Source organism: Cyanistes caeruleus, chromosome 1, assembly GCF_971803275.1.
Source record: "Cyanistes caeruleus chromosome 1, bCyaCae1.hap1.1, whole genome shotgun sequence".
Taxonomy (NCBI): Eukaryota; Metazoa; Chordata; class Aves; order Passeriformes; family Paridae; genus Cyanistes; species Cyanistes caeruleus.
In genome coordinates, this window is record NC_141701.1 from 142,323,440 (window position 1) to 142,340,777 (window position 17,338).

A 17,338-nucleotide genomic window follows, 5' to 3' on the forward strand; every position below is an offset into this window, starting at 1 on the left:
CTCAAGACTGAACTGACAAAGACGCAGGAAGGAAGATAAAGAGTCGTCTCCTGATGTGCAGGCTCTCTTTTCCCTGTATCCCCCCTCCCTTTCAAAGTAAATTAATGCTAAACACAACTGTAAAAATGTAACTATTCAAGTAGCTGCAAATACTGCTTTAGAGAAATAAAAAATAAGGGGTTTTTAAGATGTTTTGCAGCTGAGTTTACACGATTGCATCATATCTGTCCCTTGCAGAGTAATTTCATATTCCACACAAACCAAATTAATTACTTAGGACTGGTTTATAATGTCCACATTGTGTTTTTAAAAGAGTACTATTGAAGAAACCTTTGACAAGTAAAGTAGCTTATGGTAATCAATTTGAATATGAGAATGAACCTAATTCAGTAAATCATTGTTAACGCTGATCTGGCAAACCACTGGTATCCATCTGCCTAATCCTTCTTGTGTTTGAAAGTTGCATTTTCAAAAAACAATTATTAATCATGCTCATTAGCCGCCAAGCAAAAGAGCATGCCACAAACTTCTGCTCAGAGATTGCAAATACCAGCAAATACTACTCACTTTTCCAAGTTTGAGCTAGAACCTGCTGCAAAATCTCAGGGTCAGGTCTCAAGTTTTTCTGCTGGAGTCTGTAGAGATGGGAGGGTATAAAGGATGGGCCCTTTCTATATATATAAAGTGCAACCCCCTGCAGATTCCAGCTCCCTACAGCCCTTCAGCACCTTCCCACCAGACAAGCTATTCCAGCACTGCACTATCCCTACTGTTAGGAAGGTTTTTTTAATGTCTAAAGTGAATTTTCCTTGGTGCAATTTAAGTCCATTACTTCTAGTTGTGTTAATGCACATGGAACACAGTTTGCTCCTTTCTTCCATGCAGCAGCTTTTTATGTGCTTTCAGGCTGCTGTTATGACCCCACTCAGTCTGCTCTTCTCAAAGCTAAACAATTTGTACAGCATGTATAAGGGCTGATTTTTAAAAGTGTTGAGCTCCTGCTGTTCCCGTTGCTTTTATTCGGGTGATTGAGAGTGAAAGATCTTCCACAGAGTTGATGATCAAGCAGTATTGTCTGGTGCCCTTCAAATACTGATAGGTATGAAGGGCACGAATGTGTTTATAGCTGTATATGTGCATTCTTGTCTTCACAATAAAAGTGTATTTACGGGACCTGTGACCAGTCTTCTGCCTGCATCCCCAGGGCAAGAGCAACTTCACAAAAAAAACCCAAAAAAAACAGGTTTTAGTGTAAACTTGCCTGCCTTATGTGCCAGACTTTGCTGAATTATTTGTTCTAAAGCATTTTCTGTATTTCATGCAACACATATCTTTTTCCATGGGGTTTTTTATTTAAATTATTTTTATGGCTACTGTAAAAGCACTGTTAATGATTCTATGTTAACTATTTTCTGTTGCTGGAAAATACATTCTTGGAAGAGTGAACTGAAATCTTTTTCCATCCCAAAAGAGAAGAGTGAGGTTTCCTTCCTATAATAGGCTTCTCTTCAGAAGAAATTATGATTTTTGTGCTCAGAGTACTGGAGCAGATTTCCACTTGGAAGACTGTTTTTATAGTGAATGCACTACAAAATATGATGCTATCATCTTGTGATAGTGTTCCAGGGCACCTAGAGATAAATTCCACTATACCTACTCTTTGTCACTCAATTTCCAATGTAAATAAAGCTTTCTTTGTGTCCATGTAGGCCCTTATGAAATCTCTTCTTCATGGCACCAGAGGCTTTGGGTACAACTGTAATGCCAGAAATAATACCTTCATGTATTACTTCTCATAAACATAAGCTTATATATTCTGCATTTCTGCAGAAAAGAATTTTTTAAATGGCTTTTTTTTTTTTCCACTTAAACCCTCTCTCCTAACCTTGAAAAATAACTTCCTCAGACAAATACAGAGCAAAGTCATGGAAGGAAAAGAGAGTGAAAGAAGGAGGCTTTAGTTGTATTTCTCTCTATGATTTTTTCAAATCCAACCTTGTCCTTTATTCGTATTCATAAGATTTCATCAAACTGCTGGAAACAAGGCTAATTATTATGGGCATTAACCTACACAGGGACCATAAAATGTGAATACACAACTCTCCTAATCTTTACAATTAACAATGAATTTCACCATTAGTAATAAAGCTGAAGTGCCTCATGGTCTGTACAGCAACAGGCAACAACATGTAAAAGATGGAAGTGCACAATAATACCAATAATTTTAAACCTAACCTGACTATTTCCCTCTGAAGGTAAGCACCTTCATTTAATAATTGTCATTTATCTTTTCCTCCTTCACTGGGTCAATAATTCATCTGTACAGTGTGTATACTACAGCTTTTCTCTTTTTACAGAGCTTACCCAAAACCTTGCCCTTCTCCTCCTCCCAGACAGGCACTTAATGTTCCCTTGCTTAGCCAATGGATTGACATATTCAATTATAATCTTTATCATTGTTATTGATAGAACTATATCCTGTTATTAGGACCTGCCTGTGTTTGGTTTACACAAACCCATACATTGCTTCTCTAAGCATGCAGCAAATTTTACATCTTGTTTCTCTGCCACACAAAGTGAAGTCACCAGCAAAGGCTTTGGGGACAGGTGGAAAACTGTACCAACAAAAGCTTAAGACGGTAAAAGTGTCCCTTAAGACAACATAAAAATAAAATTGATTAATTTTAAATCCACATTGTAAATTTCACCTATCAATTACACAAAATTAAATCATAAAATATCCCTTTACCTAACAATAGTATAGTATAAAACTAAATGGATTTGCATTTTGATTGGTGGCAGGAGCAAGCATTAGCCACTGCAGCAAGAAAGCACTTCCATTTTGCTTGGTTAATGGGTTAACTCCCTATGAGAAGGGAGAATATTTTCTCAGCAAAGAAGGGTTAGGTTTGTGTGTGACATCAGTGTCTTGAGGGTTAATCCTGAAGGTCTGCAGCTGTCAGCAGTCAGGCACAGGTGGAGTACACACACTTTAGGATCTCAGTACCCAGACACAACAGTCACTGCTGGTACTACAGCCGAGGGCTGCCCTGATCCTATGTCTATCATCTGAAGCATTTCCCTTACCAAGTGCAGCCTTTGGATTAGGTCCCAAAAGCCTACGCTCTTTTCACTTCAATCAAAGAAACCAGTTGAGAAAGTCAGGAGTGAATACCAGCCTTTATCATGATCACAACCCCACAGTCTCACACACTGTGAGATGTCATACAGAGACACCACGTTCCTCAGTGAGCAATGCCTTAGCAAAAAAGTGTCAGAGGATTCACTTAGGAAAATCTTCTGGCTATAGCGTTCATAAATAGCTTCATTCTTTTGGTTCCTGATATCGCTGCAATCCCGTAATGAAATTGCAATTGAAGGAGGCTAATTTGTGCTCTAATTATATATTAGTCTGGGCTGAAAGGTTTCTGGACGGAAAAAGGTTTTCTTCAGGCAATCTTTTATTCTGGTTATTGTATTTACTTAACAAAGAGCAGTCAGCTTTTACAGTGAATTCGCGTAATAGAGTTGAGCTGTAATGTTACCCAGCCAAGGGCAAACATATGCACTCATTTTTGATGGGTTCTGATAACAATCTTTAACAAGAGCAAGGATTCTTCGCAAATGCAGAAAGAACCAGGCCAAAAAGCTTACAGATGTGCTGCTGAAAAAGTTTAAGAGTTCTACAGCTGGAATACCTTCTAGACCAGTGATACTTTAGCAGACAGGTAGTTTGAGGAAATTCAGAGAAATATTTTCTCAATGACAAAGAAATTTCCCATGGAAATATTTTTTTGTGTGTCACGTCAAAGAATAAATTCTTGGTCTGATTTTGATGCTTCTGCCACAGGATGAGAGGTCAACATTGTTCACAATGTGCAGGATGCAGAGTGTTTACACTGAGGAAATAGGTAAGCCTCAGTAACTTATTTCCTTAGACACAGCTGAGGCTTTCTAAGCAGAGAAGTACTTCAGGAAAGCAACAAAGTTCTTCAAAGCTGTGGATCACCTTTGTCAGTTGTGTTTCTGTTTCTTGTCAAGTAGACACTTTGCTATTGTTGGTCCTCAATAAAGTCAGAAGTGTATCAGAAGGAATTCAGCCTAAACAAAATAAATGTTCAGCTAAAAAAAACTAGTTATCAAAGGAAATAAAGCACTTAAATATATATCTGTTTCTAGTGTTTGCATTAACTTCAGCTTTTCTCTATAGATAAATCCTGAGCCAAGTATTGACCTAGTATAAGTTAGTTCTCAATTTGATGAATTTTCCCTTGTCTCTAATGCAGAGTCTGATCATGGCACTGGAAGTAAATGTCTCTACCATACACTATCTGCAGGATAAACAGAAACCAGCATTAAAAGCACTTAATATGAATGCACAAAAGGGATTTCAAATAGAGTTCTCATTGTGTGAACAATAGCTTTCTGGGCACACCATAAGAGTTTTCCAAAAATCATATCAAGAACTTGTAGAATTACAAGCCAAGGTGGTCTTTTGTGCCAACCACCACTGAGTTTCCTCTAAGAATTCTGGTTCAGTCTCCATTAGGGAGAGGAAAGAAGCAAAGTCAATGGTCTCATCCATTAGAGCAGTTTCATGTCCCCTCTCCCAGGGCTGACTGCCTACCCCATTCCCAGCTGGACCAGCTCAAGCATCCCCTACTCTGCAGTGCTTGGGCACCATTGCTGGGAAGCACAGTCAAGAAACATTACATGGGGGCAGAGACCAGGAGGAATGTGCATTTGGTGTTTGCATGTGCCAGCTGTAATAAATGCATCAAGATTCAGTAAACTGTGGTGGTACTGTAGAGTCACAGAATGTGCTGAGCTGGAAGGGATCCACAAGGATCATTGAGTCCAGCTCCCAGCCCTGCACAGCACCATCCCCAGGAGTCACACCGTGTGCCTGAGTACACTGTCCAAACACTTCTTTAACTCCATCAGGCTGGTGCTGTGACCACTGTCCTGGGTCAGTGCCCAAACACCCTCTGGGGAAAGAACATTTTTCTAATATCCAACCTAAATCTTCACTGACACAACTTCAGACCATTCCTTCGGTTCTGAAACCAAACAGACTTAACAAGATGTTTTGACCTGAGAAAAAGTGTGAAGTAGATGTGAATACATTCATATAGTACTGATTTTTTATGTATCTTTTCTTCTGTTTTCTTCTAGAAAAACTAAGCATACTGTCAACCTTCATAGCACCCTTCAAGTACCTGAGTCCTGGCCCAACCACCATGGAGGATGAAGACAACTTAAGTAAGCAGTCTCTTTTTTCTATAGATGAACAATAAAGTTAAAAAATAAAATCTCTGTAGTGGATGAGCAATTGTGGAAAGGAGGTGTTTTTGCAACTACTGGCAAGTCCTTATGTAAAATCACAGAAGGGACCCTCAAGGATCATCAAGTCCAGTTCCTGGCCCTGCACAGAGCCATCAAATTGAGAATTGATTAACCAGGCTTAAATAAACCAGGTATAACCTAAAAATTGAGCACTCTTGGATAATTAGCATTCTCTTGAGCCCTTACATCTCAACCAACTCTCTGAGCCCATGACTGTAGAGCTGGAGGGAAGTCCTGCTGGATTTGAAGGAGTTGAGAAGTCTTCCAAACACCAAGAAGTCTGAGATTGGCAGATAGGAATAACTCTCAGTAAACCCATTTGTCACCTAGAAGAAATTATTGTGTATTATACTGCCTAATTACTGTAACCAACTTGAATCTTTAAAAAAAATCTTTAAAAAAAAAAATATGGATGGTTCGTGCTCTGAACCAAATGAGCAGTTTTGGTATCACCTACCAGACTGGTTTCTTTTCCAGCCACACACATGCTGCCATGTTGCCCTATTAGAGCCACTTAGTGGGAGGAATTTGGTGTTTTTCCCTTGTTGTTGCTGATCTGCCTTGGTTTGGTTATGGTGCATCACCAAGGGAAGAGCTGCTGAAGAAGTGAAGATTTTCTATCCTGCTATTTTCTGCTGCTGAGCATCACATGGACATCATACTATCCTGCTGCACAGCAAAGACAGGCAATTACAGATCTTAGAAAAGGCCAAAAAAATCCTGAAAATCCTTCAGAATTGCTCCCAGGAAAGCTGTATTTTCAGGAAGACATACAAGAAGTATACACACACACAGAGGAAACATATTATGCACACGATGAGCTTGTGCAGGCACCTCCTGCGTAATAGTTCCCAAATGTGCTACTTAGTTATTTTTAGGTAATGTAGGAAGTTTGTACAAGCCAAACACTGTAACAACATTTTCTTATTGCTGCTGTAACACCAAGACAGCTTCCTGCCTGCCTGCCTGGGCTGTAAAACAGCTCACATGGGCAGGGTGAGCTATGTTTTCTGAAACAGAAACAGCAAATGTCACTGTTTTCAGGGTCATCCTACCCAGTCCTCCCTTTGGTCAAACATATGCTCCAGTGAAAAGGCAGCTATTTATTTCGTGGTACAGAGAAAACATTTTAGGTGTTACTATTAGAATCTTCAAATCTTTTTTTTTTTTTTTTAAATATGAATTAATTTAAAATCATCCATCATTCTGTGTTCACTTGCAGTATAGTGGCCTAAATCCCACTAAAGCCTATAGCACACATGTACCTCTGGAGTAATTCCACATTTTAAAGAGCTTCAGAGATCTGCTCTGAACAAGTGGAAAAACCTTCTCCTGTGCTAACAATTTAACAGGAGCCCAGGAGAATACTGGCAAGGGAGAGAAGTAGGTTGCTTTTCCCTGTAGTTTTCTGCTCACTGAGCATCCTGTGAGAGCACTGCTTCCCCGACTGTGCTGTATCAATGGGCAGAGTTCCACCAGCTGAAATGGATACAAATCCTGTTTCACATTCCCTTAGGCCTTCTTTACAAAGGGAGCCATGCAATTTAACTGCACCTGCATTTTCAACAGGTGATTATTAGCATACAGATGTGATTTTTGGGGTATATGAGCAATGAATTCGTACTAGAAAAACCTATCCAAGGCACTTTACACCTCTGGAGTGGAACTGTGGGTAAAGTAATCATCTGTCTCTGATGAAGGTCTAATCTTGAACATGCAAGGAAAGGACCACCGTATTCATACTCAGAAGGCAGGTGTACCTAAGAATGTTAGGAATGTCACAGAGGATTAGAAATAGAATCCTAGCTCTGTACATGGTCTTCAGCATTTGTTAGTGATGCTTTGAGAAAAAGGACATTTAAATGGGGATCCTCCCCTTGGAATATCCTTCTAGCACCTAGCAAAAATTTACTCTGCTAGGGCTTGCACCTGATTCATCATATTTCTTAGACGTCAACAGGACTGTCTAGTCCGCTGGAGCCCACTGATACTTCTGATCTCAGTAACATCCAGGAACAAGGAGTGATTTAGAGTCTTGTCAAAAAGTGCACCCTTTTATAGCTTCAAGCCTGCTGTCTCTAGTGCTGGGATTGCATGAAACAGTGAATAATCATTCCCTGTTCACTGCTTAAACCTGTCTGCCTTTCATGATGTTACAAGCTTGTGCTTGTCCCTGATCTTTAAATGTGCCATCCCCACTTTGCCATGGGATCAAGACAGATCATCACCAACCACAGGTACTTTTGAATCCAGATTCTACCTCTAGCAGGAGCACATGATTCCTGGGGATCTCATTAGGGACACAGGCACAGGCTCAGGGCAGCACACACCTCCCAGAGTCTGCAGAGGGAGCTGATGGTCCCCAACACACTGATTGCAACCACTGCAGCAGTCTGGAAGGACACATTCCCAACTCAGATTCAATGTACTGAAGCATGTTCAGTTATGAGCATGTTGGTCAAATTCCTCTTCAGACAGCATGAGGCCCCAGAGCTTTTGTTTCCACAGTGTGAGACAGACAAACCTTATCTTTAAGAAAAAAGTGAATATCCCATTCCAGGAGGCAGAGCTCCAAGCAATCCAAGCTCACCAAAACTATTCCCTTGCTTTTGTTTCGAAAAGTTTGTCTATTGCTACTATTTGGATTTCTCCAGGCCTAAAATGTTCTGGCTCTGATTCAGAAAGGCATGTCCTTAGGTCTGTCTCTGCCATGGGCTACCCACATTTTCTGCTACATGCATCTAACTTGGGCGGAGAGCATCAGAATTTGAGTATCAACCTAAGATCATTTGAATCATTTCCCTCATTGGTAAGATCTGCACTATACATGGGTTTTACAATTACTTCGGGTAGTTAGGTAGGAAAAGTATAGTATGTTCATTCTGGAACAGCTAGAGACAGTGGCAGTTACCTTTCACAAACTTTTTGTCTTCACTTTAAGCAAAGTCCTGTACTTTTTTCACTGGTAATGCTTCTCTCTGCAGTGTGGTGTTACTCTCCAACAAAATCTAATGACACTGGTTTTAAGCACCTGAATGCTGTGAGCCACCAGGGAGTGTTCAACAGCAACAGAGAAATTATGGCTTACCTACACTTCTACATGAAAATTTGAAAATATCTAAGTGTGTTTTCATGTAAGAGAGAAAAGAGTGATTTCCATTGTTAGCTTTGAGTTTATCATTCCAAAGCCTATCATATCAAATACCATATCAACCTAAAAATCCCAGCAAAAGCATTCCCAATTCTTGGTTGTGGAATCAATAAGTGTATGAAAATCCCATCTTGCTTGCAAGAGGAGAGTGCCCTACACTGTATTTGATGTTGGAGATGGTCTTGGACAAAGATGTTGGAGATGGCCTTGTACCATGGCTCTGGCTCCTGGGTTCATACCTGTTGCTCCTGATTCAAGATTATTTGCTTTCAAGTATTCCAGGAATTATGAAATTCAATCCTTCTAACATCTGCAGTTAATGTGATATAGATGAGCAGCAGAAATGTACTCTATGTAAACCATCCAGTGTTTACTAAACATTTCTAAAGACAGTAGCTGCCTGTCTCAGAGCTATCAGTTGAATCAGGAGTTTGCTATAATACAGATATTGAAAATCCTTTCTTTTAATATCACTGCTTTTCAATAATGTAGTGTCCATTGTAATTCAGTAGTAAAGATGCCAGCGAAAATGAAGAAGCCACCTACCACCTCTCCTTTCCCATCCTCCCTACAAGTTGACTTGGCAGCAGAATAACCTTCAACAGGAACAATATTATCTCTTCAAATGTAGCGTGGAGTATCGGATGGTTAGTTCTGCAGAGCCCTTTAGACCCAGAGACATAGTCAGTGTCATTATTAGTGATGCATTATAGTTCTGAAATGTTCTTGATGATGCAAACTCTCTAGGTTAACTCTACTGTGCATAATGACCAAAAGGAGAAAAACATGAAAGAACAGTCAGAATATTGAGGAATAGTGCATAAATAAATGTATTTTACTAACTGCTTTCTTTTCTCCCATTCAATTACTGAAGCAAATACAAGATCACAATGTCTCCCGTTGCCTGTGAAACTGTAAAAAACAATTAATAAAGTTAACTGAGGAGATATTACAGTGCAAGGCTGTGGGATTTTTTTAGAAATCTTAAGCAATAAATTAGAAACTATTGCCAAAAAATTAGGATATTTTTCTTCCTCCTTTTTTTTTAACTGTATCCCCTTTCAATGTTATATTCTCCAACCTTTCATCATGGAAGAATCATAATTTATTATCTTTTTTTCCCCAAATGTAAAGAATGTATTTGGGAAAGTCAAGAACAAAGACATTATGAGAAATAACAAGACTGAAAATGATCCACAGTTTTGCATTTTCCCTGTGTGTATCCTCTGACTTACCCCTTTCCTTTTAGTGCTCTTCATTTCTGAAATTGCTTGTGATTGTTCTATTACAGCTGCTTACAGTATTTATCTTGTGTAGTTTGGTGTCATTTGCCTGCTTTGTCTGATTTTCACAATAGAAGTACATGTGCCACCATTAGAGAGGTAATCTTATGTCTGCTACACAGAGGTCTCATAAAAGACACATTTCAAAGACTTCCTATTTCAAAGATACCTGAAAGTATAAAGTAATTTCACATTTCCTGGTAGCTGCCAGGAATCACACAAATCCATCAGGCTCACAGACTTTCTGAGGAACTCACTGAGTTTAGGCTGCCTCTGATTTACAGGCCATGGTGACTTTTGGCTGCTGCAGCTCCTGCTGAGATCTGGGCAGAACTGAGCTGCTTCCTGGTGTTTCAGGGCCAGGTGCTCTGAAGTCTGGCTGGCTGTGAGGATACTTGCACAGATTTTCTTCACTGTGACAAAGCCAAAACACACCATAAATGCAGGCATGTCATCACCGTGCATGCCCAGCTTTGTCCACATATCCTTTGTGCTTGATCTTGCATCATCATCACCTTTTTTCACTTCATCAAGGCAAACTCTCTGCTGGCCAAAACAAGGACTACACAATTTTATAGACACAATTTAAGACAAATAAGTAATGTTTGGTTTATGGTTTTAGTTAACCATTGTTTTATTGAGGATGGTTAAGGTAAGATATTAAGGTTACACATTCATGTTCAGAAATCTGCAGTTCTCTGACCAAGAAAAACCAGATGGAATAAGACAATATGAATTATAAACACAAATAGCCTCTTGAGTTTTCCTATTCAGTGGTGCATAATCAATACAAATTCTTTTCAAAGCTGAATATTGTGTGAAGCAGGAGCTATCTTTCTTTTCATGCTTCTTGACTACAGTATCATTATGTACCATAATTGGCTCTGTAAAAACCTATTAGGTTAAGATGAGAGAGGGGGTGTAAAATACAGAATCAAACCTGTTTTCTGCTAAAAAAATATGTTTGCATCAAAATACTTTGCCTTTATATTAAAAAATGCACATAACTAAAGAGGTATCTTCTGAGTGGGATGAAAACATGAGAAAAGTCATGACAGAAAATGGCCAAAGACTGCCAAGCTGGATAGAGGAAGCTAAAGCTGATATCCCCTTTTCCTTCAGAGCAGAATCTCTGTAAATAGAGCTGTGAACTTAATGAGAAAACAGCACATTCTCCTTGTTCCTTAGTTATGATGATCTTTTAAATGTCTTATTTCCAGAGAGGTTGATTTAAAGATGTCATATTTTATACAGCTGAATACCATATGATGAAACTTCTCTTTTTCTATTATGTGTCTTTTGCTTTTCTTTCCTTCCTCACCTGTCTTCATTCTGTCCTCTTAGCTTCAGAAAGTAAGAATTAACTAGTCACTAAAACCTTGATCTGTCAGTTCATGTTCTGCCTCAGCAAAGCACTGCAGAAGAGAGCTCTTTGGTGATAACTTTGGTGAGACAAAGACCCAGGCTGGAAGCTCAGTGTGTGCTGCAGGCTTTCAAGACTCAGTTCTGCAAGTGGGCCCCCATTTGTGCCATGACTATTACTCCTGTCTAAGCAGTGACCCTCTTTCTGTGGAACAACTTGCATGAGTGCAGACTTAGTGCTCTGATGGGAAAAAGTCTTTTGATATTAAATACAAGTGTATTGTTTCAGGATATAAAGGAAGTTTTAAATCATGGTTGTTGGTTCCACGTAATCTCCGCAGGCTCCTGTGCACCTGTTGGCCCAGGTGAATACTGGGGTGCAGCACAGACACAGCACTCCAGCAGAAGTTTCTCAAAGCTTAGCCAGCAGCTCACCCCTTACAACCTTGCAGCCAACTTACCAGAGTAGAGAGAAAACCAAACATGGCCATGGCCCCACCAGACATGGCCTGTCCCCTAAGGACCACAGGGATCTTCTGTGTGCATGGCACTGACACAGCCTGTGCAGGCGGCATGATCATGTCTGACCTACTGGACCAGTTCTTATCAAATGATTATCAATTATTATCGGACCAAAACCTGGTAAAGGCTCCATGCCCAGAGCTGTTTGGAGTAAAGCTGGCTCCACACAGCGCTCTGCTTGGAAAGGGATCAGGTGCATCATTCCTGAGATGGGTTGGTTTGTAGATTAGTTATGCCCATATTTACTTCCTCCATTTGTCTCTGTCCCACAGAATGCACAGGAGGACTGGAGGATGTGTCAGAGGTGCAAGACATTTAAACAAACTCACCAGAAATTAGAGAAATTTTATAGGATGGTTATTTAGCCAGCAGTACGTCTTGTATCTCATTCAGGACATCAGTAAGCTGACTCTCCATCCTCAGCCATGCCTCTGCTGTGGCACAGAGCACTGCCTTGCAGCACATTGCACAGGCATGGCCCAGAGCAGTGGGGGATTGGTTCAACAGTAGAGTGCTCCCTCCATGGCTCCCCACTGTCATTTCATTCCCTTCCTGGCACTCCTGGCAGTCACTCTCTCCTGTTGCTTTTCTTTCACAAGGATCATCTTTTACATCAGTAATTGCTCCCACCGTGATGCTCTGGTTTCTCCTGGTCTCATTTGGATTTATCTACAACTTTTGCAATATTAGTTGCTGCTGATGTAGAAACTAAGAGCATCTGCTATTGAATTTGACAGAAAGGCACTCGCTTACTAAACTGGAATCTGAGTCTAGACCAAATTATTGTTTCAAGTGCTATGAAGGTCTGTCATATCATTTCCTAGTCTGGATTCATGATGTTGATAACAAAAGAGGCTGTGGTATCAGCAGAGAGGGTCAATGTATTAACTGCAAATAGATTATTCAATGTGTTGGCTCATTTTTCAATTTGTGAATCATTTCTGATTTCTAAGAATGTGTTTATAAACATTCCCCCACATGGATTATAGAACAATTGTCATCCTAAGGGAATTTTGCAAACTATTTACATTTTACTAGTAATTATCAAGCAGTTCATTTAAGTCACATGGCATCCATTATGCTCCATCTTTGAATGATGTAATCTTTTCTTAAAACAGAAGGCTAATGACTAATAGAAGCAGACCTTTTGGGGACAAGTAAACATTCAGAACATGCAAAAAAACTGTGCTAGAAATAATAAACCAACCATTATACAGATATTTAAGGAAAACTCCTAAAAAGGGCTTAGCAACAATTTCTTTTTTTTTTCTTTTTTGGCTATTCTGACAGCCCTAGGCATAATGTCAGCTACAATGATGACAACTGTAATGCAAGTTATTTCCTTTCTTTACTGACAGGTACCAGCAGTGCAGAAGTAAAGGAAAATCGAAACATTGGCAATCTGGAGGATCATCCAATAGCATCTACTGATAGGTCAAGAGGGGGAACAACTAGCAGTAAGAGGAAAAGACCCTTAGAGGAAGGCAATAATGGCCATTTCTGCAAACTTCAGCTTATCTGGAAGAAAGTTTCATGGTCAGTGACACCAAAGAACGCCCTGGTTCAGCTACATGAACTCAAACCAGGATTACAATATAAGATGGTTTCCCAGACAGGTCCAGTGCATGCTCCAGTCTTTGCTGTTGCTGTAGAAGTAAATGGACTTACATTTGAAGGCACAGGCCCCACAAAAAAGAAAGCAAAAATGCGTGCCGCAGAATTAGCTCTGAAGTCATTCGTTCAGTTCCCCAACGCCTGCCAAGCCCACTTCGCCATGGGAAACTGCATCAGCCCATCCACGGACTTCACTTCGGATCAGGCAGACTTCCCAGACACTCTGTTCAAGGAGTTCGAACCATCCACACACAGCGAGGACTTCTCTGTCTACAACCCCGTCAATAACGAGCTGCTTTCCACCGCCTACCGACACGGGCGCCTCCTCTGCCACACGCTGGACCTGATGGGCCACGCCAAGCCAGGCAAGCACAGGGCGGCCAAGGCAGAGAGCGAGAAGAACCCGGTGGTGCTGCTCAATGAGCTGCGCTCCGGCCTGCGCTACGTCTGCCTCTCGGAGACGGTGGAGAAGCAGCACATCAAGAGCTTTGTGATGGCCGTGCGAGTGGACGGGAGAACGTTTGAAGGCTCAGGACGTAGCAAGAAGTTGGCCAAGGGTCAAGCGGCGCAGGCGGCCCTGCAGGCCCTCTTTAACATTCGTCTGCCCAGCCACATTCCCAGCAGGAGTAAATGTCACCATTTGCCACAGGTGAGAGCTCCTGGGTAGCTGCCACCACGTTGGAGGAACTCTTTTGATGAGTGGGATCAGTATTGCTGTAGCTGTTGTTGGTCTACCCAGTGGTTCCTCTGATGTTACAGCAAGTGTCATGCCACAAAACAACTCTGTTCCCGTAGAAAGAGACACAGGCAAAACCTTGGAAATAGTATCCTGAAATCATTGGGTACAATTTGAAGCTCATTCAATGGGAGGCATAGATGAGAGGGCAAAATATAGGAGGAAATACCAATATTTCACTTTGCTAGAGACAGTGATAATATTGATGCAGGCAGAAAACTCAGGTAATTCTGTGGTACTGCATCTTTCTTAACAGAGAGGAGCCCATATATAAAGGGATCCTCCATCTCCTCCTTTTAGAGTTAATTTTTGATGAGGACCATGCTATTCAGAGGAGACATCAGTCATAAGGAATGTGCCTGTGTCAGAGCAATTTTACCACTGGGAAAGTTAAGGAATTTTGTTTGTTATAGTCCTACTATGGGGTTGTTTTTTTTTTTGTTTAGTTGGTTTGATATCAGGGCTTGTGTGGTTTTAGGGGTTTTTTTTGTTTTCCATAAGCCTCCAACAGCACAAGGTGTACTGAAAGCTTTGAAGCTTTCCTGCAACAAATGTAGAGACAACTTCTGTATTCATATGGAAAATAGAGATTTGAGGTGCGTACTTAGCACATGAAAATTTCGTAGCTGGTTATAGGTCAAAGGCTATCTAAGCATTACTCAGACGTGTGTCAATTTTTTAAGTTCACAGGAAGTCAGGATTTTCAGACACTGGAAAGCATTACATGGGTTCAAGTAATTTATTGATTTGTTTGCACTATCAGAAAATATTTGATTCATCAGCACCAGGAGGTGATCTACAGCTACAAAGCTCCCTTTATGAAGGGAGCTGTTAATGTCCAGGATTTAATATGAAGCACATGGAGCACTACAAGTCATTCTGCTGCTGGCTTGCTATGAGACCCTAGGCAAGTCATTTAAATTCAATATGCCTGTAATAAAAATGAGAATATTATATGAAAGAACACTTCAAGATCCTTAAGTAGTGTGTAAATGCAAATTATGAGTAGCAATTCTCATTAACTTTAGTAAAGACGGTCATTATATGTTCAAGGAGTTTGATAGGAGATTAATCCTCTAGGTAACATGACTGCCTGCAGGACCCAGGAATTATATTTGGTGACCCAGAAGTTTCCTTTCTATGTTTCCAAAAAGGAAACATGACAAATGTGAGAAATTCTAAAATACACCATAATCCTCCACTTTTCTTTTAATTCCAGGTTGCAAACTCCATGAAGCAGTGAGATAATAACATAGTTCAATAATAACAGTGATCTTCACAGAGTGCTTTGCAGGCATTTTGGAAACTTCAGCCAACATGGCAGTTTCACCTTTCCAGTGCTCCTTCAAAGTACACATGGTTTTAAATGAGGTACCTCTAGTGTCTCCTACCCAAATGAATTCTGGCTATAAGTAATCCCATTCTGGTGGTTGCTTTGCTGCCCCCAGTGAACTTTGCTGGGTGTGTCAGCAGGTAAATACCATGTAGTTACTGACCTCTGGTTTGTCATGTTCTAAAACTGCACCACAAGGATCATTGCCTCAGTTCCTGAGCTCTCTGAAATATTCCCTGGTTTCTTGGCTTCACGCTCACCTTCTGCCTGAATATCACATTTTACTTCAGTCTCCAGCTGTTCATTAAGTGACATATTCTCCAGTGTATGTTCCCTTTTTTATGGCCTTTTCTCCTTTCTGTAGACTGCTGCCCTCCTTATCGTCTTTTCTTCACTGTTCTGGAAGTATAAATGTCAGTGAAAAGGTGTCACTGAACTTTCTCCGTCAGTATTTCTTGAGTGGTTATGTATTGTCCAAGTAAAAGATTACTTTTAATGCCAGCATTCAGCACATTAATTGAGAGATAAGCCTTAACACTGATTTCTGCTGACCTCCTTACAAGCTGCTCTCATCAACAGATATAGCAGCTGTGACATAAAACCTGAGTTTGTGTTATTCGCTAAATCATAATTCAACTTCCACAGAAACCAACAGACATATTTCCACTGACTTAAGCTTAAGCTTTAAATCCAGAAGCATCTTTTCTTGTTCTCACTGTGTTATGCAGTACCTCATCAAGTGACTGCCTTTGCTCACTCAGTCAGCCCCTCTGGTGTTTGGTCAGTTAAAGCAGTGTAAATGAGAATGGAAATTACAACTCTTCACTGTATCTTGTATAAGTCACTAAATATTACTCCTTTTTTCCTGGCATACTTGGTCTGAACTCATATTCTCCATCAAATAAAATGTAATTTTTTCAGCTTTCATGGAAGTCTGACAATTGTTTCTTCCCACTTTGGAAGCTCATGTTCTTACATTCCAACACAGGAGGCAGCATCAGAGGGTGCTGACCTAACCAGCCCTCATGAGGCTGCACTGGTAGAAATTCATCCACACACTCCCAGGTTTTCCAAGTGCAGTGTGTTAAATTCAGGAGATCAAGGTGGCCCCCAGCTCCATCTGACCAACTTGCAATTCTTTTTCTAATCTTATAGTCCTCCTAACCTGTCTTAGTCTAAATAGCATTCTTATTGCTGTAGGGAAATACCATTAATACTGCCATAACAAATTAGTAAAAGAGGGGTGCCCGGATTTCAAATGAACCTAAATTAGAAAAGAATAGGTGTGAAAATTGCATTCACTCTGCTTTGAAATGCCTTAACGCTGCTATTGCTCGTTCACATCCAGAGCCTCCAGAGCAGTGGTTGTCTATTTATTTTAACAAAACCTCATTGTGTTTTTTGTGTGTATCATCAAAAAAAAGCAGGGTTTCTCTCTTTGGCAAATACAGCTAACCTTTTGGATCCAGTAAAATCCCCTATTTGCCAAAAGATTCATCTGCAGGCTAAAGCAACCTCTATCACACATTGCAGGGATTCTTTAGTTTGAGCAAGGATTCCTGCCAGTTAACTTCAGTGTTAACTTTGGTGAGAAGGTGACATGGGTGACATGGGACATCATGGGAAGAACAACCACCATGTCAGGGGAAGCCACATACTCCATACTTCTCACCCACTCCTCTTCAGAAACCTGTTTCCCTGTGTTGCAAAGCTGGTCCGTTTTCATGCAGTGTCAGTTGTTTCTGCTTCCTTTATTTCTCTCACTTTTCTCCCTCGCCAGCTTCCTGGCAGCTATGGCCTCTCACCCCATCACAGTTAAGCCAGGGCTAAGGTTGGCAGTGATATATTTAACTCCAGTGTGAAGAGCAGCAGCACATGGAGCAGGCATTGAGCTTTGTTCCAACAGGTTTCTGTGAAGGGCTTTGTCTGGTCAACTGAGCAGGTACATAGTTTTATAAACTCTGTTTTCTCCTGCACAAAGAGAAACAGCT

At 40.6% G+C, this 17,338-nt stretch overlaps 1 protein-coding gene across 1 annotated transcript in view; it reads left to right on the top strand.

Moving 5' to 3' along the window:
- ADARB2 (adenosine deaminase RNA specific B2 (inactive)) overlaps nucleotides 1-17,338 on the top strand; it is a 301,084-nt gene that overhangs the window by 189,895 nt on the left and 93,851 nt on the right. The window contains exons 2-3 of the mRNA XM_086864395.1: nucleotides 5,176-5,262; nucleotides 13,023-13,927. Coding sequence (XP_086720521.1) covers nucleotides 5,176-5,262; nucleotides 13,023-13,927 — 992 coding nt within the window. The remainder of the gene's footprint in view (nucleotides 1-5,175; nucleotides 5,263-13,022; nucleotides 13,928-17,338) is intronic.